At 37.2% G+C, this 22,832-nt stretch overlaps 1 protein-coding gene across 1 annotated transcript in view; it reads right to left on the reverse strand.

Annotated features, from left to right (window-relative positions):
• Positions 1-22,832, reverse strand: part of CSMD3 (CUB and Sushi multiple domains 3) — a 614,053-nt gene that overhangs the window by 122,726 nt on the left and 468,495 nt on the right. The window contains exons 36-41 of the mRNA XM_075085810.1: positions 22,152-22,276; positions 18,530-18,626; positions 15,652-15,756; positions 8,978-9,096; positions 5,801-5,870; positions 1,086-1,202 (exon numbers count right to left, since the gene is read on the reverse strand). Coding sequence (XP_074941911.1) covers positions 1,086-1,202; positions 5,801-5,870; positions 8,978-9,096; positions 15,652-15,756; positions 18,530-18,626; positions 22,152-22,276 — 633 coding nt within the window. The remainder of the gene's footprint in view (positions 1-1,085; positions 1,203-5,800; positions 5,871-8,977; positions 9,097-15,651; positions 15,757-18,529; positions 18,627-22,151; positions 22,277-22,832) is intronic.

A 22,832-nucleotide genomic window follows, 5' to 3' on the forward strand; every position in this document is an offset into this window, starting at 1 on the left:
AAATCACAGTTGATCAACCATTAATTCCTTCTATGATTAAACTGACAAAGGGAGAATGGTGGATATATTATACTCTCACTCTGCTATGACTTTTGACTCAGTCTTCTATAGCATTCTAATCTGGAAGCTGAACATATATGAACTTGATGAATGGAGAGGAAGTAGGTTAAACATTAATGGAACTTCAAGGCTCCAAGAGTGATAATCAGTCATTCGATGTCCACTTGGTAGCAGTAACAAGTACAATATTCTATGGGTTGATATGGGAGCTTACACTATTCAATATCTTCATGAGAGACCTGGGTAATAAGAATAGATCCTCAACAAATTAGTGGAAGATACTAAACTAGGGGACATGGATGATATACAAAATGGCATAACTTCAGTCCAGAGAAACACTGAATAAACTGATGGCTTAGTAAACAAACCCTTTTTAAAGGTTTGCACAAGAAGTGCAAAGTTCTGCATCTAGACCACAACTTCCTTATCTGTTGGTACAGGCTGGGAATTGATTAGGTGAGTAGCAGCCCTGCTGAGAAGGATCTGCCAATCGTAGTGGACTTGATCTAGTGTTACTGGCAATATCACTTTGAGTGGGAAGCTTGACAACTTTGAGTAGGAGGCTTCTAGAAATCCCTCCCAAAAACACATCTATGCTGCTGCAATATTAATCTAGGATATGCAAAGAATAATAAAGATAAAATAATGAACTCAAATGTAGTTTTAACTTATTTTAAACTGATACTGACTTGGTTTGAAATATTCATGACATTTATTTATTTTTGTTGGGTTTATGACCTCACAAAGAGAAATCAAGCCTGTTAAATTATAAAATTGTGCTGAGTTCTAATTAAACAACTTTGTCTTTATCAGAAAATCGTAGTATAAGTTAAATGAAAAGACAAGCACCTTGTAGCTTTTCTATTCTATATCTTTATTTCAAGGCCTTGATATCTTCTTTAATGAATTATAATACTTTTTTTTTTTTACCCGGATAAATATTTACAATATTTTAAAATCTGTGTTCAGCAGTGTTTTGAATCCATACAACCCCTGATAAATATAACCCATGAAAGAACACATACCAAAACCAATAGGCAGCTTTATTGTCCATGTGCAATCCAAACTGCTAGGATAGTTGCCAGGAAACCCAGGGCTGAGGATAACTCCGCTGAAGTCTGACATGCCACCACCACATTGAGCTGAAAAAAAAAAAATAACCCAAGACATTTTTCAGAGGAGTAGAACAAGCTAAAAAATAATCCAGTACATTGAAGGATGTAAAATTAGTGCAGCATCATCCATGAGAGCTGCAGGTTACAGCATATCCTCCAGATCAGCTGCTGTGGCACTTAGCCCTGGACACATAGGTGTCTCTAGTGATTTTCCTGCTGCTTGGTTTCATCCATTTGTCATATTCATAACACCCCCACAGTATCTAAGCAAAGTCTAAATCTGCTCTGTGCCATCCTCTGTGCTGCACATCTCTTTTCTCATCCTAGCCACTGTTGCCCCACATTAAGTACAGTTGGAACCTATGATCTTAAAGGTCTTTTCCTACCTAAATGATTCTATGATTCTAAATCCTTCCAACACTAATAATATAATAATAACTAGGTTTATCTTTCAAAAAATAGAAAAACATTCCTTTACCACTAAATATCTGTACCAAAGCCATTTACAAGGAAGTGCTTTAAACATATATATCTACTCTGATTTGACTAGGTTTTAATTTCGGAAACATGTGCACCTGAAGAGGGAATAAAAGTTTACTCTGCACTCTGCCTGCATGAACCATTCTTGTGATCAGGCAAGTGGCACATATCAGCTCATAGCAACGTTGACACAATTCCTCATTAGTTTGTAAAGGAGCATCTGAATAATATAAAATAATAATGATTTTTAAAAGATTCTGTACTCAAAGCAATTCAAGAGGGATTTTAAAAACTGCATTTGTGTCCTGCTGCTCTAAAACAAGATCAAATAAACAAACTTAGAAAAAGTACACACACACATATTTCCAGAAATTAAACTAAATTCATGGGATGGCTCTTATGACTGGACTGCTGCAATGGATGACTATAAGCTCTTCAGAAGGTTTAGGCAAGGAAGGAGAGGTGATGGGGTGGCACTGTGTGTCAGGGAGTGTTTTGATTGCATAGAGCTCAGCGATTAGGATGATAAGGTTGAGTCCTTATGGGTGAGGATGAGGGGGAAGGGCAACAAGGCAGATATCCTCCTGGAGGTCTGTTATAAAACACCCAACTAGGATGAAGAAGTAGATGAAGTGTTCTACAAGCAGCTGGTGGAAGAATCAAAATTGGTTGCCATTTTTCTAGTGGGAGGCTTCAATTTACTGGACATCTGCTGGAAATACAACACAGCAGAGAGGAAACAGTCTAGGAAGTTCCTGGCGTGTGTGTAAGATAACTTCCTCACACAGCTGGTAAGTAAACCTACCAAGGGATGTGCCTCGCTAACCTCCTGTTCACAAACAGAGAAGGACTGGTGGGAGATGTGTTGAGCCATCTTGGACTCAGCGACCAAGAAATGACTGAGTTCTCAATTCTTGGTGAAGAATGAAAAGAGGTCAGCAAAACCACTGCCACGGACTCCCAGAGGGTAAACTTTGGCCTGTTCAGGGCACTGGTTGAAAGAGTCATTGGGAATGAGTCCTGAAGGGCAAAGGAGCCCAGGAAGGCTGGGCAATCTTCAAGAAAGAAGTCTTGCTGGCACAGAAGCAGGCTGTCCCCAAGTGCTGCAAGACAAACCACTGGGGAAGAAGACTGGCCTGGCTGAACAGGGAGCTTTTCCTGGAACTCAGAAAGAAAAAGGAGAGATTACTGCTTTTGGGAGAAGGGGCAGGCAACTCAAAAAGAGTACAGAGATATCATTAAGTCATGCAGAGAGAGAGTAAGACAGGCAAAAGCCAAGCTAGGAATCAACCTGGCCACTGTTGTAAGTGTTAACAAAAATGTTTATACCAATACATTAGCAACAAAAAGAGAACCAAAGAGAATCTCAATCCTCTATTGGTTGCAGAGGACAACATTGCAACTAAGGATGAGGAAAAGTCTGATGTACTAGATGCCTTCTTTGCCTCACTCTTTAATAGTCAGGGCAGTTATCCCCGGGTCATTCAGAACCCTGAGCTGGAATGCAGGGGTGAGGAGTGGAATAAACCCCCCATAATCCAGGAGGAAGCAGTTTATGACCTCCTGAGCCACCTGGACACTCACAAGTCTATGGGGCTGGATGGGATCCACCCAAGAGTACTGAAGGAACTGGCAGAGGAACTCGCTAAGGCACTCTCCGTCATTTATCAGCAGTCCTGGTTAACAGGAGAGGTCCCAGATGACCAGAGGCTGGCCGATGTGATGCCCATCTACAAGAAGGGCCAGAAGGAGGATCTGGTGAACTAAGGCCTGTCAGCCTGACCTCAGTACCAGGGAAGATTATGGAGCAATACATCCTGAGTGAGCTCACCAGTCACGTGCCGGACAACCTGGGGATCATGCCCAGGCAGCATGGGTTCGTGAAAGGCAGCTCCTGCCTGACCAACCTGATCTCCTTCTATGAGCAGGTGACCTGCCTAGTGGATGAGGGAAAGGCTGGGGATGTTGTCTACCTGGACTTTAGCAAAGCCTCTGACACTGTTTCCCACAGCATCCTCCTAGAGAACCTGGCGGCTCATGGCTTAGACAGGTGTACTCTTTGCTGGCTAAAAGCCTGGCTGGAATGCTGAGCCCAGAGAGTTGTGGTGAACAGAGTTAAATCCAGCTGGAGGCCTGTTACAAGTGGTGTTCATCATGGATGAGTTTTGGGGACAGTCTTGTTTAATAGATTTATTAGTGATCTGGATGAGGGGATCGAGTGCACCCTCAGTAAGTTTGCAGATGACACCATGTTGGGCAGGAGTGTTGATCTGCTTGAGGGTAGGAAGGCTCTACAGAGGGACCTGGACAGGCTGGACTGATGGACAGAGGTCAACACTATGAGGTTCAACAAGGATCAGTGCTGGGTCCTGCACTTTGGTTACAACAACCCCATGCAACGCTACAGGCTTGGGGAAGAGTGGCTGGAAAGCTGCCTGGTGGAAAAGGACCAGGGGATGTTTGTCAACAGCTGGCTACACATGATCCAGAAGTGTGCTCTGGTGGCCAAGGCGGCCAACAGCATCCTTGGTTGTACTAGGAATAGTGTAGCCAGCGGGACTAAGGAAGTGATTGTCGCCCTGTACTCAGCACTGGTGAGGACACACCTTGAATACTGTGTTCAGTTTTGGGCCCCTCAATACAAGAAGGACATTGAGGTGCTGGAGCATGTACAGAGAAGAGCAACAAAGCTGGTGAAGGGCCTGGAGAACAAATCTTATGAGGAGAGTTTGAGGGAACTGGGGTTGTTTAGCCTGGAGAAGAGGAGGCTGAAGGGAGATCTTATTGCTCTCTACAACCACCTGGAAGGAGGTTTTAGTGAGGTGGGTGTTCGTCTTTCTCCCAACTTACCAGCATTATAATGAGAGAAAATGGCTTCAAGCTGCATCAGGGGAGGTTTAGATTGGATATTAGGAAAAATTATTTACTGAAAGAGTGGTCAGGCATTGGAAGAGGCTGCCTGGAGAGGTGACGGAGTCACCATCCCTGGAGGTATTTAAAAGACGTGTAGTTGTGGCTCTTCAGGGCATGGTTTAGTAGACATGGTAGTGTTGGGTTGACAGTTGGACTTGATGATCCTAGAGATCTTTTACTACCTTAATGATTCTGTGATTCTATTAAAATAATTACTTGCAAAAAAAGAAGGAAAGAAAAGGAAAATACATTTTCCTAGAATTTCAGCACAGCATCTTTGTTTTCAGAATTTGCTGTGGAGCAGTGCAATTATCATATCAGACTTCCTAGACATATGTTAATGCATAATGATGGAAAATGAAGACTAACTCCTGAAAAAATTCTTAGAAATATCTGAATCTTGTTGAGTATCTATAAATTCTAAGCTGAGGGATCTCAGTACCTCATAGTAGTTTTTTAAAACTTCGCAGGATTAAGAACAGGATTATGTGAGGTAGCTCAAGAGGATATATAATCTGCCCTGAAGAAAAGCAAAGCATAAAACCTTTAATGATATCGGCAACATCCTACTTTCCATATATTCAAGATTACAAATACAGATAATGTTTACTGTTAGGGAACCCAAACAAAAAGGCATTTCTATTCAGTGAAAGAGAATGCAAGTAGAAAAAGTTTTACATCCCTCACATCTATTCATCACACAAAGACAGTATGTTTAAATCCACTTCAGATTTTTTATGTGGGCTTCTGGCAGTGCTTCCTCCAATAATATTAATATGATCATGTATATAGTTTAGTTTGTAAAATACTGTATCTTCTTAAATTGGGCAGACATACCTTGTCTTGAAGTTATTAGAGATGAAAACATAACACTATTTCTGTTTTAGTTTTTTCTATAATAGTCCTCACTCTGTTATGGAAATGATTCATAAAAAAATTACCTATTTTTGCAAGGGTCTCTAGAGGTCTCATCACTGATAGTGAATTGATGTTAGATTCTGACTGGAACATACTTCATTCTTTTTTTCTTCTGATTGGACATTTCAGGAAAGCTTTGCCAAAATAAGTGTGAAGTATGCTTTGAAAATCTTCAGCTTAATTTGACTATTTTCACTTTTAGTTAAGTTTTTCCAGTTCTCCCTATTTTTTCTCCTGTATGTATCTCTTATTTTTGAGTTCTCTGACTTTTTCATTCTGGCATGTTTAAGAAAGTTTATGTATGCTGAACATACCTAAACATATTGGAATCGGATAATTCCATCTTCTTACTGGTCCAGGCATACAGGTGATATGTGAATGTCCCTAAAATGACACAATATTTGCTAATTCATGTAATAAAAAGTATACAATATATGGCACATCATTAGTATCTCAACAAAAATAATTTATAATTTAAAACATCATCAAAATATGAAAAACAATAAGGTATAATATTTACATTGTATACTGTGAATTGTATCATACCTTCAATATAACAGAGGAGACTGTAATATTAAATTTGTGACTGTTAGGCTACTAAATAATTGTGTTTATGCCATTAATATTATTTCCATTATTTCTAATAGTATAACAGTAGCCAGCTGAATTCTATACCAGCTTAGTACAAACCAAGGGTCTAGAAACAAAAGGTCTAATGGAAGCAATATTTACATAGTATTGATTGCATCATTTGTGGAAGATGATAAAAAGATACAAACTATATACATTATACACTACTGACTTTACATCTTAAATTCACAATACCTGTTCTAAATGCAGTCCTTACCCTCACCCCAGAAACAGTTGGCTGAAGTTGCCAAAAGCTGAGATATTTAAGGAATCACTTTACAATATGTGTCCCTTTATAACAGATGAGATCCTATGATTTCAAGGCAATCTGTTACAGATAAGTTCAAAGACCCACCAGAGTGACCTTCTGTGTTGTTCATCAGTCTCCTGTAATTGTAATTGTCTTCCAGAGACAACAAATGAAAATCAAAAATAATAAGAGAAAACTGTACTTGGGATATCTTGCAAGACTGTATAGTATACACTTTAAGATGACCTAGTAGAAAAAATTCAGTAGCTTTTAGCATGTTTGTTCAACTCTCATATGAAAAGTTAGTTTTTCATGTTAAATCTCCTTATCAATTCACAGCTTGTAGCATTTGAGGGAACCAAGTATCTCTAATGCATCCAGGGTAACTGTGAATAGTTTATTCATCAATCTGCAAACCATTCTTTTTCTCTCCTGGAAGAAAAATAAACACACTTTCTCCACAGTGGAAGTAGGCATATCTGCTCATAGCTATAAGAAAGAAAAAAAGTAATGAAGTGGCAAAGTCATACTGTATAAGCCAGAGAAACAATATGGAGGGGAGAGGTTTTACATGTGTGTTTGCACAATCTATGCTCCAATGTTCTTTGTATCATCTTCACTTCAGCCATTTACTGTGGCTTGTCTGCTCACACATTTATATTTAAGTATGAAATGAAAGCAAAGAAGAAAAAAATAATTGAAAAGTTGTTCCCAAGAATAACCAGTTATAATTGGGCAACATAAGAGGTAAACTTCAATAGTCATTGTCAGAGCTGCAATCACAGATTCAGTTATTCCTGAAATGCCAGAAAGCTTCACACATGTATAGGAACTCTGTCTTGAAGGAGAAACTGGGATACAGGTCCCAAATCCAAATGGCAGTTGAGATCTGGAAGCTGACAATTTTATTTAGTTTCTATTATAATACATAAACTGCAGCTTTCTAAAAAAGTATTTTTTAGTCCAAAAAAGTAATTCTTCATCTTCTATTTTTGATGCAAAGTAAATATTTGAAATTATTAGAGTTTTTAAAATGTCATTTCAGCTAGTTAGTCTGACACACAACATGTGCTGCAGGCCAGACTGATGTTAATGAAGAAAGGCAGGCAGGTAAGTTATATTTTTGCTATTTTACTCCAAAAGCATCAATAACTCCATTAGCATTTGATCATGTGCTGTTATATACAAAACATTTTCTCCCTTTAAGATTTTTCTTTTTACTAGGCATAGGTAATGTGAATGTTTTCTCTCTTTTTATGCTCTCAAAGCTAGATAAAGTGGAGACTGCAGAGTGTGCAAAGTCACAAATGAAAAGAAGTTTTTGAAAATAGTAACCTATCAATTGGAACTTTAGTCCTTTTGGGGAGTGTCTCAAGTAGAAACAATAGTTTTGGATTTGATTGTACAGTGTAACGGTACAACTTTTTGAAAATATTTTCAAAATCTTTCCGGTAGGCAGACAGATTCCTACTGGTTATATAGGTTATATATGCTAAGTAACTCAAACCCGCAACTTAGTCACAGTTTACAATTACTGCATTGCCCCTAGTCATACCTTTTGCTTATGCAAGAGTATAGCAGATTTGCTTGGCAAAAATATACCCATATTTGAAAATCTTTTTTGGATGAAAAACACTAAGAAATAACTGTAAGAAAATAACTGACCCTATCTGATTTACTAAGAAAACCATTTTTTTCTTTTCCCTTTGTTCTTATTCTCCCTCTTCACTTACTTGCTTTTTCCTCCTTTACATAGAAAACAATTGATAATTGATTATCAAGTGATTCAATTTAATTTGCCAATACTGCATAGTTCAGCTAAGAATACCAAAGATGCCATCAGTAATAGATAACAACCTATAATCACCGCGCTGCTTTTGGCTGAGAAGCAGTTAATTCTCTTCACCATGGGGGTTCGGGGACCTTTCCAGCTTCCCACACTCTGCTGCTTCGGTGGGAGGCTGGGAGGGGCAGGGCCACGGCGGGGGCGGCTGACCCCGACTGGCCAATGGCAGGTTCATGCCATACCGTGTGACACCGTGACCAGGATATTTAAGGGGGCCAGTTTGAGGCTCGGGAAAAAAAAAAGGCGCAGCGTCAGGTCGGCGGGCGGTGAGCGGCTGCATCGTGTGCGGTTTGTTTCAGCGGTTTGTTCCTCCCCACCCCTTCTCCCCCCACCCCTTCCCCCCCTCCCCCCCCCCCGGGTTTTGTGCCTCTCGTTCTCCTTTCCATTGTGTTTTTGTTGTTGTTGTTGTTTGTCTGTTTTTTAATTTTAATTATTAAACTGTTCTTATCCCAACCCACGAGCGTTACCCTTCTGATTCTCTCCCCCATCTACCAGTGGGGGAGTGAGCGAGCGGCTGTGTGGGGCTGAGCTGCCGGCTACACCACGACAATCACTAATGCAGAGGAAGCACAGAGCCATACACTTCTGATAGAATATTTGGGCAGCTTCTAATTTAATATTTGGCAGAAAATCTTACCAGTCCTGCAAGCTTATCACATGTTCACAACTCCTGAAGAGCTCAGTGGTTATTTCATACTGACAGGCTCAGGCATAACCATGTTAAAGAACTAAAAGGCACCTTTTGAAATTGGAAACTCGGCTCACCTGAAGAGAATAACCCTGATCGCACTGGAAAGACACCACGTCTCCAACCATGTATCTGTCTCCAATTTTGATCCCATTGCTTGGGGTCTGTGGTTCAGGACAAGAGTCTAGACCTATAGCTGTGAAAAATTGAGAAGTTTAGACATTCTAAGGAAGATAAAATCTGTTTTTAGATTCACATAGAACTTCCATGTACACTTTACATAGGCACTCTGTATTAATATATTTTAGGAAGCTTTTGTGTACTAGCAGTTTGTCTGTGAATAAGCAAGTGGAATATTATTTTTTAACAATAATTATATAAGGAGGAAAACATCCATGTAGTGAAACTACTCTTTCATTTGTGAACACACACACACAGAGTAAACATTTACATCAAGTTTCACCTAGTCTGCTATTTTTAATGAAGTATCTAAGTATCTCTTCTATTGCAATAGAAGCTAGCTTCCCAAGAGGCTGTATGCTTTTTTTCTTGGCCATCAAAAAGATAAATAAAGAAATCCTTCTTCATTGCGTCTGCCCAGCAAGATCCAGGAATATGTGTAACATTAAGTATATGCAGCTCAATTACTCTCTTTGCCTACTGTAAGAATTACACCCTGACTGGTTGTGAAGCCAGGACTCTTAAGCACTAAACATGAGTACATACAGTAATAGGGAAATGTTGTGGGATTCCACAATAGCACTACTTTAATACAAAATCAACCTCTGCATGTTTAAAAACTGATCACCTCATGTAAGAAACTTATAACGTAAAAAGTACTCTTTGAAGACTTACAATGATGTATTTTTATACTATATGAAAGCTGTAAGCTAACACAAACTCTAAGGAATTTATAAATCACACAATATTTTTTTGTCTATAAGCATTTTTGTGCATTAATAATAGTTTTCACTACTAATTTTAACTAATACTACTAATTTTACAGTAACATTGTATTGTAAAAATGCAAAAAAAAAATTTGAAAGTCTGTCATTTAGAAAGTCAATATTAAACTGATAATCTAGTTTGTAATTCCTGTTCTTAAAAATGTATTGGGCATATGAAAATTTATATAAAACTATATTAAAATAAAAAAAACCATGTTTGAACTAAAATCATTGGAATCGACAGTCTGTTCATACAAGTAAAACTCAGGACCATGACAATATACACTTCCTGCTATAAGATGTAATTAAATCCTAAACTGGAAAAAAATCTTTGATGCTTTTGCAGTCCTTATTTTCTCTGCTGAGGACAGTAATGAGAGGTAAAAACATATATTTTACTGCAAATATCTGTTAGTGAGAATCAGAAATAACTGATACAGGTCCACAAACTGAGCAGTTGTACTCATTACTTTTGGTCACTCTTAAATATGTTTTTTTTTTCTTTAAATGTTATATTTTGGTGTTAAGGAATGAATACAAATAAGCAACAAGATGTTCTCCATAAAAACGGGCTTGCACCATTTTGTGTGGAAAGCAATGTTGCTACTTTGAAAAAGGTATTATTTATTTTAGGGGTCTCTTCTGCAGGTTCACAGAAGAGGATGCAATGTTCCTTTCTCTAGGACATAATACTTCTGTACATACTGATCACACACTTACTGATCCCATAATGACCCCATACTTGTCATGGTCAAAATGATGTGAGTATTTTGCAACCTATTTCAACATTACAGATTATTTTTATCTTTCAAATTTTTGTCCTCTCAAACTGCAAACAAAATGAACATCAGAGAATCTATTTTGAAAATTGGTGATGGCCTTAGACCCACTTTTAACATTTCAGAGACCCAGATGGTGATCCAGCTAATGTGTAAAGTACAAATGCAAAAGAAGTGCAGTACTTAGCTTACACAGGTAAGTACTTATAATCTGTTTTGAACAGTTAAGGCAGGAGTTAGTAGTTTTCAGATTCCAATTACTGAACCTTCAGCTGAAATGCAAAATCTTAGTATGTGAATACTTAGGCCATGCAAAGTGAAATGAGTTCATTTAAATGCCTTTCTCAGCATAAAACAGATCACAGGTATTCATCATATTGTGCTCTCACTTCAATTAATAAAATAACGCTTGGAAAAAAAAATACTGTTTGAATGTCTACAATGTCTTTCAACAAACTTAAGCATAACAGGGTTTGACTCCTTCCAGCTGAGATCCAGTTCAGAGAATTTGTGTCTTTAGAGTGTCATGACAGTTATTCAGGTGAAATCATAAATGTGTTCATAAACTGCACTCTGTCCTTTACTGACTCATTCATGGTGCATGACTAGTTCCTTGAACCACATTATATTACTGTCTCGGTATAATGTGTTAGATTTTTAAACTTTCATGAACAATGGCATTTGAAAGAAAAGAGATTTTAACATAGCCATTCACTGAAAACATACTTTCAGTATCTTCTAATTTTTAGATATGAAGAATTGTATATGAAGAAGCTATTTGATACTGTTTCACCCTTCTCCAACAGCTCTTATGGCTCTAAATATAAAAAGCTACTAGTGAAATTTTGGATAATGCACTCTGGGACTACACAAGTCTTAAAGTAATAATATTTTTTCTTTTTTAAAATTATTACTGTATTTTATGGAAATATTTTCGTATTTATGATGTTAGAATTATACATTATACAGTTTAAATACATAGATTTCTAGGGATTATATTTTACAATGAAAATTAACATGTTATAATTTTTACTTATTTAAATAGATATTGGGTATTATAGAAGTTATGTAAGCAATCTGACAAACTCAACTAATCTCAAAGAATATCACTTTTATTTTTACAGCATAATCGACTACATAATTAGCAAAACTTTAGTTAGAGAAAATAAGGACTACATTAAGATCTATAGTAGCATAAAACATAAAAATTATGTATGTGTTTAACAAACCATTCTGTGGTGCTTTGTTGACATACTTCAACTGATGCAATATATTTTCATATTTAAGGTATCCATTGGAATACATAAACTGCACGTTATGAGTATAATAAGAATTTAAGGATTCAACAAAGAAGTAAAAAGATGCTAGAAAAAAGATTATTGATAAGATCACTATTCAGTTTTGGAATATGAATACTTAATTACTTATGTCAAAATATCATTTACTCAGTCTTAAAATAATTCTTCAACAAATAAAGTTCCTTTTGTTTTGTTTTATTTTTATATAAAAAAGTGCATTTGGATCTTGTAGCAGTTCAAAAGATGAGCCAGACTGGACAGCGTAAAAAATGTATTAATAAAGGATGAAAAGAGATATTGGAAATGAAACAGAATGAAACCTTCTTACAGAAAACTGTTGCTGAGATGAAAAAATAATCATTTTGGCAAGAAAGGTGCACTTCCCCTCAGACTTGTGTCTCCCAGAACACATGAAATAGACTTGGAAAATGCACTATATATTGAAAAAAAAAAATGTTTATGGCTAACTGACTTGAAAATTGCTTAATATAAATATTTACCTATGATGTGATTTTCAATGACAACTGTGCACTGATACTTCAAAGAGTAAGACTTTAATTTAGCTGACTCCTCTGATGATCTCTGTCAGTATATGCTCTAGTGAAATGCAGTAAATGTATGAAACACTGGCATTAAAATGTGGCCATTACTTTCTATTTACTGTCTCTTTTAGAGCAGGAAGTGAAGTGTTGTCTGAGAGTCAGAGATGACCAGCACAACTGAGGAGAGTGAGCTCTATTCTGATCAATGCATTTCTGGAGAAATTTCAGTAGAAATACAGCAATATTGTGAGTTCTAGAATCCTGACAAAAATTCTTGTCTCTTTGTTGCAGAAAGATGAGAGAGACAAAAATCCAGAAGATACACAGGATACAGTTTCTGCTGTCTTCCTTCCAGCAATGATGAGAAAGTATTGTCCCTGCGCTTAATCTCCACTATCACATTCATGATTCAACCCAATGCAGAATTTTCCATAGTCCCTCTTGAAAAAAATTTAAGCTACAGATGAAAAAAATAAAAAATGATAACCCTTTCCTCCAACCCACAAGTAGTAAACACTATGTCTTTCCTAGCAAGTAGTGAGGAGTAATAGTCATGGATCTATGGACTGAAACAGCTGGTGCCTAGGACTCAAGATCCACACTAAGTGCTAAACTAAAGAGTTTTATTATTGCTAGCTTTAGTTAGTGTGGGTCTATATGCTGATAGTCCACTAGTGGCTGAAGGCATTAGCTGAGATGTTGAAGTACACGCTCCTACTTATTTTTACATGACAGGAATCCAGATTGCTTGCACTGGAAACCATGCTTTACTTCTGTGGTGTGAGACAGAATGCGGTAAACAGAGATACCTACTGCTTTACATTTTTCCGCATTTATTCTACAAAACAATTTCATTAGTTCGCAATTTGAAGTACAGGAATTCAGTTACAATGTGCCTCTGTTTTAAACTTCAAAATAATCTTGACAATATTTTGTATTTTTTTTCCTTATTTATAATTGTTTAAATAATATTAGATTGTGTATTCCACAGGTTTCATGGAGTTATCATGGTCACTTAATGTTATACTGTACATTAAATACCATAGATTTTACTTCAATAATTCCCACACATGAACAATAATTTATTTTAGAGCATATCTTTATAAAATATATCACATAACAGAAAATCCTAATTCAGAAGTTATCATAATTTATTCTCCAACCACAATTTTTTACTTGCTACAGAATTTTTGACCTTGAGGTTTACATTTGTTTTCAATAAAGATTACAGTTTTAGACATTGTTTTACAATTTCCTCACACCGTCCCAAAAATTGTATGATGTTTTAATCACATATTTCTATCACCTGCACATAAGAAGTTAGTTAATCATTAGTCTTCTAAAATAGCATGTTTCAAGGTGCTACTAGTTAATTTGGTATCTACTGAGGGACATCAGTATTCTCTCCTGAATCATAAATTTTCAGCATATACTTCAGGTTTACACACTCAAACAGAAAACATATTATGTATATGCAGATTCACACATGCACACATGTATAAATCCATACACAAATAATATACCTATTTTTCTTTACACAGACCAATACTTTAAAGGATATACCGTGAATTCTTTCTTTATTTAGAGGTGAAAGTTGTATACTGGCAGTACACTACACATTTCAGTTATTTGGACACATAGGAATGCACAGATGCATTTTCACTGGCTTCAGTCTCATTTTACTTTGTTTTCATAACTTCCTGCAGCCTTTTACCCTCTGAAGTTGTAAGCAGCTGAGAGAGTATCTGCATTTCAGGGAAATGGCAGGATAATTCTAACCTATAATTAATATTTAGTTATAGACAAATGATCAGGCAGCAGTTTTGCAAGGCCATGTTCTCTGACTGGCTAATCAGACAACCACAGCATGGGATTTGCATACTGTAAAACTGACAAGGAATAACCATGACACAGTTATGCAGATCAGACATCAGAATCAACACAAGTAAGGGGAACTGCAGAGCTGGGAAGAAAAAAAAAAATCTTCAACAAAATATCAGTGATTGCCAGAATTCCTGTCAGTCAGCTAAGGCAATGTCATTCAGACAGACAGTATGTTTATAATTTAATTATAACCTTTTGTGCTCGTGAGGTACTGAGCAATAATAAAAATATTTGAAATAACTCTGTTGTGTTCTTACCAACCTGTGAGCATTTGTCAGTTAGTTAAGAAGCACAGATGCTATTTTCAGTTTATTCATTCTCTCATTTTCTCTGAGGGTGATTAATTTTCATGTCCTACACATATATAAAAAATACATAATATATAGTTCATATATTATTGTATTGGACAAAATTGACAGATTTTGGTGGGGAGTGGTGGGGTGTGGGGCTGCAGGGCTGGCATCTGTGGGAAGAGACCAGGGACTCTGCCAGACACAGACAGTTCCAGCTGACTCCAGCTGTGTCCAGTGGACCCACCACAGGACACAGCTGCACCCACCAGAGGAGTTCGTGGTGCCTCTGAACCACTCAGATGTGCCTCTGTGAAAACATATTTAAGAAAGGGTGGCCAGCACCAAGAAAAGGAACAAGGCCAGAGCAGGAGGAGAGAGGAGACCTCACTGGAGAAGAACAGAGAGAAAAGCATGACCAAGCAGAGGTTGCAGCCAAAGCAGGTGGTCAGTCTGCTGCACTGCCCTCGCCTCACCAAAGGGACAGAGTGTAGTGTGTGGCAAGGGCACAGAAGAACAAAAAAAAAAAGGGGTGGGCTGGGGGGGGGAAGGTGTCCAGAGGGAAGCAAGCAGGGTTTCCTAAAGGTTTGTTTGTTATTATTTTTGTTCAATACCAGAATTGTTAACTGGCAGAGAAGAGAAATCACCCAAATCAGTATGCTGGTTTTGCCTGCAACAATTATATAAATATGTTATATCTTGGTATTAGGCTTGTCAAATAAGCATATCTGCATTTAGTCCTCACTACTGTATGTTCAGAAAAGCTTTCCAGAGAGCAAGAAAAAATTAAAGGTGAAAACAGGATAAACTAAACTTCCCAGTTCTTACAGTACAGGTTTCAGCCTGATCTTGCTCCCCTGGACTCAAATGAGGATTTTACCAATGACTGAAGTAATGATATGTAGCTCATTATGTGCAATAGAACTGAATATTCCTCTTTCATATAATTTAGGTACACTTGATGTCTAGAACCAGCAAGCACTCTTAATTAATTGACCATTTCTGCATTACCTGTATATTCAAGATGAAATCCAGCAGCTGAAACACTGATATCAGACTGAAAGTTTAGGTACAGATTATTTGATGTGCTATTGAGAAGTGGAGGTATGGTTGTTCCTGAAAAAAAGAAATCAAAATATTATTGAAATGCACAGAAAATGAACTAAATACATAAATGTGTGTGTGTGTGTATAAAAAGAGACAATGATAAAAAAAAGGGGGAAGAGGGGAAAGAGGATTGGAGGGGGGGAGAGAGGTGTCACATACCAAATTCAACCATACTTTGTCATCATGAGTGTTATCAAATATCTATACCAGTGAAAGTTTTATTACATTTTCAGTGCACCACAATATCAGAGACATGAAGTCTAAGCCCTCAGGGAAGCAGGGTCTAATATAAAGTTATATTTTCATGGAATCACAGAACTGTTTACCTTGGAAAGGACCTTTAAGATCACTGAGTCCAACAATTAACCTAAAACTGCCAAGTCCACCACTAAACCATGTCTCTAAGCACCACATCTACACGTCTTTTAAATACCTCCAGGGATGGGGACTCCACCACTTGCCTGGGCAGCCTGGTACAATGATTGTCAAGCCTTCTGGAGGAGAAATTTTTCCTAACATCCAAACTAAACCTCCACTGGCAAAACTTCAGGCCATTTCCTCTCATCCTATCGTTTGTTACTTGGGAGAAGATACCAACACCCACCTTGCCACAACCTCATTTCAGATAGTTACAGAGAGCGAGAATGTCTCCCCTCAGCCTCCATTTCTCCAAACTAAACAACCCCAGTTCACAGAATCACAGAATCACAGAATGGAAGGCTTGGAAGGTACTTCTGGAGATCGTCTTGTCCAACCCCCCTGCTTGAGGAGGCACATCCAGAGCAAGGGGCACAGGAACACATCCAGATGGGTTTTGAATGTCTCCAGGGAAGGAGACTCCACAGCCTCCCTGGGCAGCCTGTTCCACTCCTCTGTCACCCGCACAGGGAAGTTTTTTCTCATGTTTATCTGGAACTTCCTGTGTTCCAACTTGTGCCCATTGCCCCTTGTCCTGTCATTGGGCACCACTGAAAAGAGTCCAGCCTCATCCTCTTGACACCCACCCTTCAGGTATTTACGAGCATTTATAAGATCCCCCCTCAGTCTTCTTCTCCAGTCTGAACAAACCCAAGTGTCTCAGCCTTTCCTCATAAGGGAGATGCTCCAGTTCCCTGATCATCTTCGTAGCTTTCTGCTGGACTTGCTCAAACAGTTTCCTTTCCTTCTTAAACTGGGGGGCCCAAAACTGGATACAGTACTGCAGATGTGGTCTCACCAGGCCAGAGTAGATGGGGAGGACAAACTCTCTCGACCTGCTGGCCACACTGCTTTTTATGCACCCCAGGATACCATACGCCTCTTGGCCACAAGGGCACATTGTTGGCTCATGGTAAACTTGTTGTCCACCAGCACTTCCAGGTCCTTCTCAACAGAGCCGCTTTCTATTAGTTCTGCCACCAACTTGTACTGGTGTATGGGGTTGCTCCTTCCAGGTGCAGGACCTTGCACTTGCTCTTGTTCCACCATCTACTCTTCATAAGACTTGATCTCCAGACCCTTCACCAGCTTTGTTGCTCTTCTTTGGATGCATTCCAAAACCTCAGTGTCCTTCTTGTTCTGAGGGGCCCAAAACTGAACAGAGTATGCAGTATTCATAGCCCCACCAGTGCTGAGTACAGGGGGACAATCGCTTCCTTAGTCCTGCTGGCTACACTATTCCTAGTACAAACCAGGAGGCACCTGAGCACACTGCTGGATCATGTGTAGCCAGCTGTTGACAAACATCCCCTGGTCCTTTCCACCAGGCAGCTTTCCAGCCACTCTTCCCCAAGACTGTAGCGTTGCATGGGGTTGTTGCGTCCCAGGTGCAGGACCCAGCACTGATCCTTGTTGAACCTCATAGAGTTGACCTCTGTCCATCAGTCCAGCCTGTCCAGGTCCCTCTGTAGAGCCTTCCTACCCTCAAGCAGATCAACACTCCCACCCAGTTTGATGTCATCTGCAAACTTACTGAGGGTGCACTCAACCCCCTCATCCAGATCATTGGTAAAGATATTAAACAAGACTGTTCCCAACACTGTGCCCTGGGGAACACCACTTCTGACTGGCTGCCAACTGGATTTATCTCCATTCACCACAACTCTTTTCACCTAGACATCCGGCCAGTTTTTTACCCAGCATAGCATATGCCCGAATTGTACACACTTTTTCCCACAAAAGGAGAAATATTCACTAGGGTTTTCATAAAAGAAAGAAAAAATCCTGTAATTGGAATAATTTTTAATGTAACAGCCAAATATATCAAGCAGTTCTGAACTTATTTTGTAGAACTATTCTTAGATATGTGATTGATAATTTATTTGTGTTTCAGCAGAAGAGAAGACAACAATCAATGTCTGTGATCTCATTCTGTACACATGAATGATGAAGGTTAAAGGAAGACATAACAAAATAAGAATAAATAAGTAAGCAGAACTGTCTCATTTATCTAAAATAAAGATAAAGAAAGCTTCCTTTAATTATGTACAATATCAAGATGCATCTTTTAGACATCTCTATTTCTGGACCCTTCTCTAAGTGTGGGTAAAAAATGAGAAAAATAGATGTAAAATTTTGGAGCCTCTGAATGTTATTTCTTTTCTAGCGCTTTCAAATATTCAGCTTTATGAAAGTCTGCTAAGACATGACTGATTAAAACAGAAAGAATACTATTTTTTGTTGATTATAGGAAAAAAATCCACACGCACGCACACACAAACACACAAAAGACATAAAAAGGTCTGTGTGTTTACAATAAAGGTTTGAATCCGTGAAACACTTATTGTAAAATCTTCTTAGTCACCTGAATAACTTCCAAGCCTTGGAGCATTGTTGTCAGCACCATCGTAAAAGTCTAAGGAATCCCAGTTGTGTTCTGTGGCAAAACTCACCACTTGCACCTGTGAAGAAAAGATGAGGTAAAGAACATAAATTTTTCCCCGCTGTATTCAAGCATGAAGACAGCTGTCAGTTGTAGCCTCTGTTGTTTTCAGTCATGAAAAGTTGTGTCTTGCTCTCATTGTCAAAGAGAATGGAAAATCATCATTAAGTGAATAAAATTGTATTACAACCTTTTTGAATTTAATTGCTAGTTCAGACTTCTAAATCCTGTGACCCTTAGTGACAACCACGTATTACCTCTGATGAGTCACAGAACCATGAAAAATGTCCAGCTATAGCATACGATTCCCTTGTTGGCAAGACTTTGAGGGGAAGACAAAACATGGTACTGTCAATTATTGCAGTTTCTTTGTGATTCTCTCTAGTTTATCCAGCGCTAAACACAGATGAAACCCCATCTACTCTCAAATGGGTGTACCTTAGGCACTAAACTAGAGAATTATGTTTCTTTTACTGTTCTTCTGCCTCACTTATTCCTCCTTTTATTTTCTCCAAAATGGAATAACTTCAACAGAAGTAAGCACTGGTTTCAGTACAAATAAGTAATGAAGATTTTTTTTTTTTTTTTGTGAAATATATGACTTGGACCTTTTTCTAGGCAAAAGGAATGTTCAGTTTGGCTACCTGTTTCTTGGATGGGTGTCTTAGACACTGTACTATTTGTAAAAATTTGTCAGATACTGCAGACAATGGGTACTTCTTTCTTTTTAAAAAGTGAAACAAAGTCAAAGGCCCTGACTGTTAGTGTGTTTCAGATATTTGCAGGAGGTCCACTGGATCTGGTCTCTCAGAAAAAATTTAAGACCGTCTTTTTATTTTTTGGTTCACCAGGGATTTGGGTGAAATTTACGGGCGTTGACTCTGTCACGAATATTTCTGAAGACATACAGAATTAGAAGTGCAGGCACCTACAAAACCTTCAGAACAGATTTAAAATTATCTAATGGTTTTTTTATGTGTTTTCAGGGCTAGATTGCTTCTGACTACAGGTTTTATATTTGTCATAAAACACCTAATTTAAAACATCTATTTTAGTGCCACTGATGCTAGTTGTCCTGCCCTCCTCAGACATACCTTCAGGCAGTGATTCAGAGCAAGTCTATGTTAGATGTTTTGAGTTATCTACTCGAGGAGCTTTTCTGCCCTAGATTTATAAGGAACCATGTTCAATTAATTTTCTGACATAAGGTATTTAAGTTAGGCGTGTGAAAGCAAGGTTTTAGTGCACTCTCTTCATATTTACTTAAATCTACTTTTAAATCTCTGCTTTTTTATTTTATATGAGAAAGCTCAGTATTTACATCTGATCACCCTGTTTCAACAAATTCAACAATGTAATCATACTCATCGCTAGCTGTTATACCTAAATAGTTTAAAATTCCATCTACACATTTCGCAGAGGAATATGCATTGGTGATATATTATTTTTTATCTCCTTTAAAGCCAGGAAAGTCCCTTTGTTTCTTTGAGGGAATAAATATTGATCAGGAAAAATTGTCAAGATATTTTATTCATTTTCATAAGCATAAAAACAACAGCTCTCACGGTATCTTGAATATCAGCATTGGCATACATTCTCAGGCTGGACAAAATCAGTCACCCAAATTTTCAAATGTTGTCTCAAGTAGCTGATTTTCACAGTAATAATTCAATTTTTATAGATATATATTTAGTTTTTTCTTTCTTATGAAGTGAAATAAACAAAACCAAAACAATTTTGAAGCCATTTTTTATGTCATTAGTAGATATAAATCTAAGCACAGTTGTGAAAAATAATGCAGTAAAAAATGGTATGATGATTTCTGATATATGCCCTGTCTTACTGATCCTGTATCAACTGTCTTCAGTTTACCCTATCAAGGACTTAGTCTTCCTCAGATCTAGCCCTGAAAATCAGACAGGACTCAAAGGATCAAGCATGAATATCACACTTGATGACTGTCCTGCTTCAGTGATGATATTGAACATTTTACAAATCTAATTATAATCATGCTTAAGAAACTGCCCTGTTGTCATTACATTTATACAAGTATAAATGAATAACTCATTCAGTAACTGATAATAGAAAGGAAGGATGGTATTCGCTAGCTTAGCAAAAAAACTTGGGAGAACTAGAAAAAATGCAAACAGTTAATATATCTTTTTATTATGACTGTAGAGCAAAAGAATATCATGCAGATTAGACACTTAACTTGAAATCAAAGTTAGTAGTTTAATCACTTACTGCGGTCTGTTGTAAGAGAGAAACACTTCCAAAAAACAGCAGTGACTGCGTAAGTCAGGCTGCCGATTAATGCCTAATTTAAATCCTCTGAACTACCCTCCTAGTGTTTAAATCACATTACTGCCTGTATAAGAAATACACAGAACAAAGGACTCCTAATCAACTGTTTAAATCAAGTAGTGTTCCTCAAAATCTATCTCAAAACTTATTTAGGTTATTAAATAATATTGTTAATGGTATTGGTGGCTTTGAAAATTGAACTCATAAATGTTATCATGTACAGACTTAGGATGTATTTCTGATGATTTATGTGTTCGTGCATAAACGTTTTATGTTTTTTCTTAGGCATTTTTAGTTAACTGAATCAAGAATAGATTTTTCTGAATGCTTATAAAGTAGCAACGTATAAACTCACACTATTTTTAAAACTTTTCTTGACTTAGAATACCTTAAAAGCTCTGTGATGTAATTTATTAAAAAGCTTTAATACACTGTCCACATGGTTTTCCTGATTTTGATTATTAAATCTTTACCTGCACAAACTGAGCTCTTTATTTATTAATTTTCTACAGTAGTTATATTTTTAACCAAGAATAGACATTAAAAAATTGCTGCCATGGTTCCTTGATATGTATTTTGCTAGGAATTTAATCAGATTATGTTTAAAAGTCCTAATTTATTAAGCTCAACTGCCTTTCCAATAACCAGATTTCTGTCAGTTTCTTTAGTGAACTCTAAAGAGTGAGAAATACATGACTCGACTTAATGGATACTGCTATGTGTTTTTTGATCTTCTTAATCCAAATTTTAGTAAATGATAATTCTGACAATATTTTAAAGGACCAATTCCCATCTTATGTTCAAACATACTGAAGTGTCTTTCTATTACAATGAACTTCCATAGCTATAGAGTAAATAACAGAGTTAGAAAAACATATATAACTTGTCCATGGAAGCAACCCACTTAATTTCAATCTGTTAGAGGAGATTTATCCATTTTGGGAGAGAAAAAATAAATCACAGGAAAGCCTCTGGCTTACAAGGAGCCACTGACCTGTTGAAATAGCATATTTTAAATTATTGGTGATTTTTTTCAAAGTAAAAAGTTACAAGTGTATCTTTTGCGATTTTTGTAAACCTTATAACTTAAAAACTGTGTGAATAAAAAAATGTGCAATAAATTCCATTTTGAGAATCATTACTGAGACAGAAAAATGTATGAATAAATTATCTTTTCCTGCTCTTGCATGAGGAAAAACTGTTTTAAACATGATAACAAGCAAATACCAAGTATACTTACTTGAATCCCAGCTCCCTCTGGTACTGTGATCTTCCACACACAATTCAAATTGTTGTCATAAGGCTCGGGGTAACCAGGAGACAAAATGGTCCCTTTGCGCTTTGTTAAAATTCCACCACAGGGCACTGAAAGGAAATGCACCAGGCAAGAAAAGAAGTATGAAGCTTCAGAAGCAAAAAAAGTTATTATAAAAGCTTATACAATGTTCACCATACCATGGCTGAAAACTTTTGTAAATTTATGGTACATTAAAAAATTCTATTCACCTTAGGAAAATAGACCCTTGTATCTCAAAAACCTTCTTTTAAATGACCAAAAAAGAATAAAGGAAAACTAGAATTATGTCAATTTGCTACCTGACAGAATTATGCTCATATTCCCCTTATTTATTTGACCTTTAGCAAAATGAAATCCATTCCATTGTCTCCTAGTAATCTTAAAAAAATAAAGCATTATTTTTAGGGGTTAAGAATGAGGTTTGAACTGTTATGTATTGTATTAGTATAAAATATTTTTAAAAAGTTATAAAAAAGATACATTCTTTCTTGATATTGCTACTTTGGTGTTGCCTGAATAATTAATAGCACCAGTCTCAACTCCTTGACTGTTCTCTTTTCTTGTGTGAGTTGTCTCATTATGGACTATGTATCTATCATATTAGTAAAGAAATTGCTGAATTGC

The sequence above is a fragment of the Phalacrocorax aristotelis genome, chromosome 2 (genome assembly GCF_949628215.1).
Source record: "Phalacrocorax aristotelis chromosome 2, bGulAri2.1, whole genome shotgun sequence".
Lineage (NCBI taxonomy): Eukaryota > Metazoa > Chordata > Aves > Suliformes > Phalacrocoracidae > Phalacrocorax > Phalacrocorax aristotelis.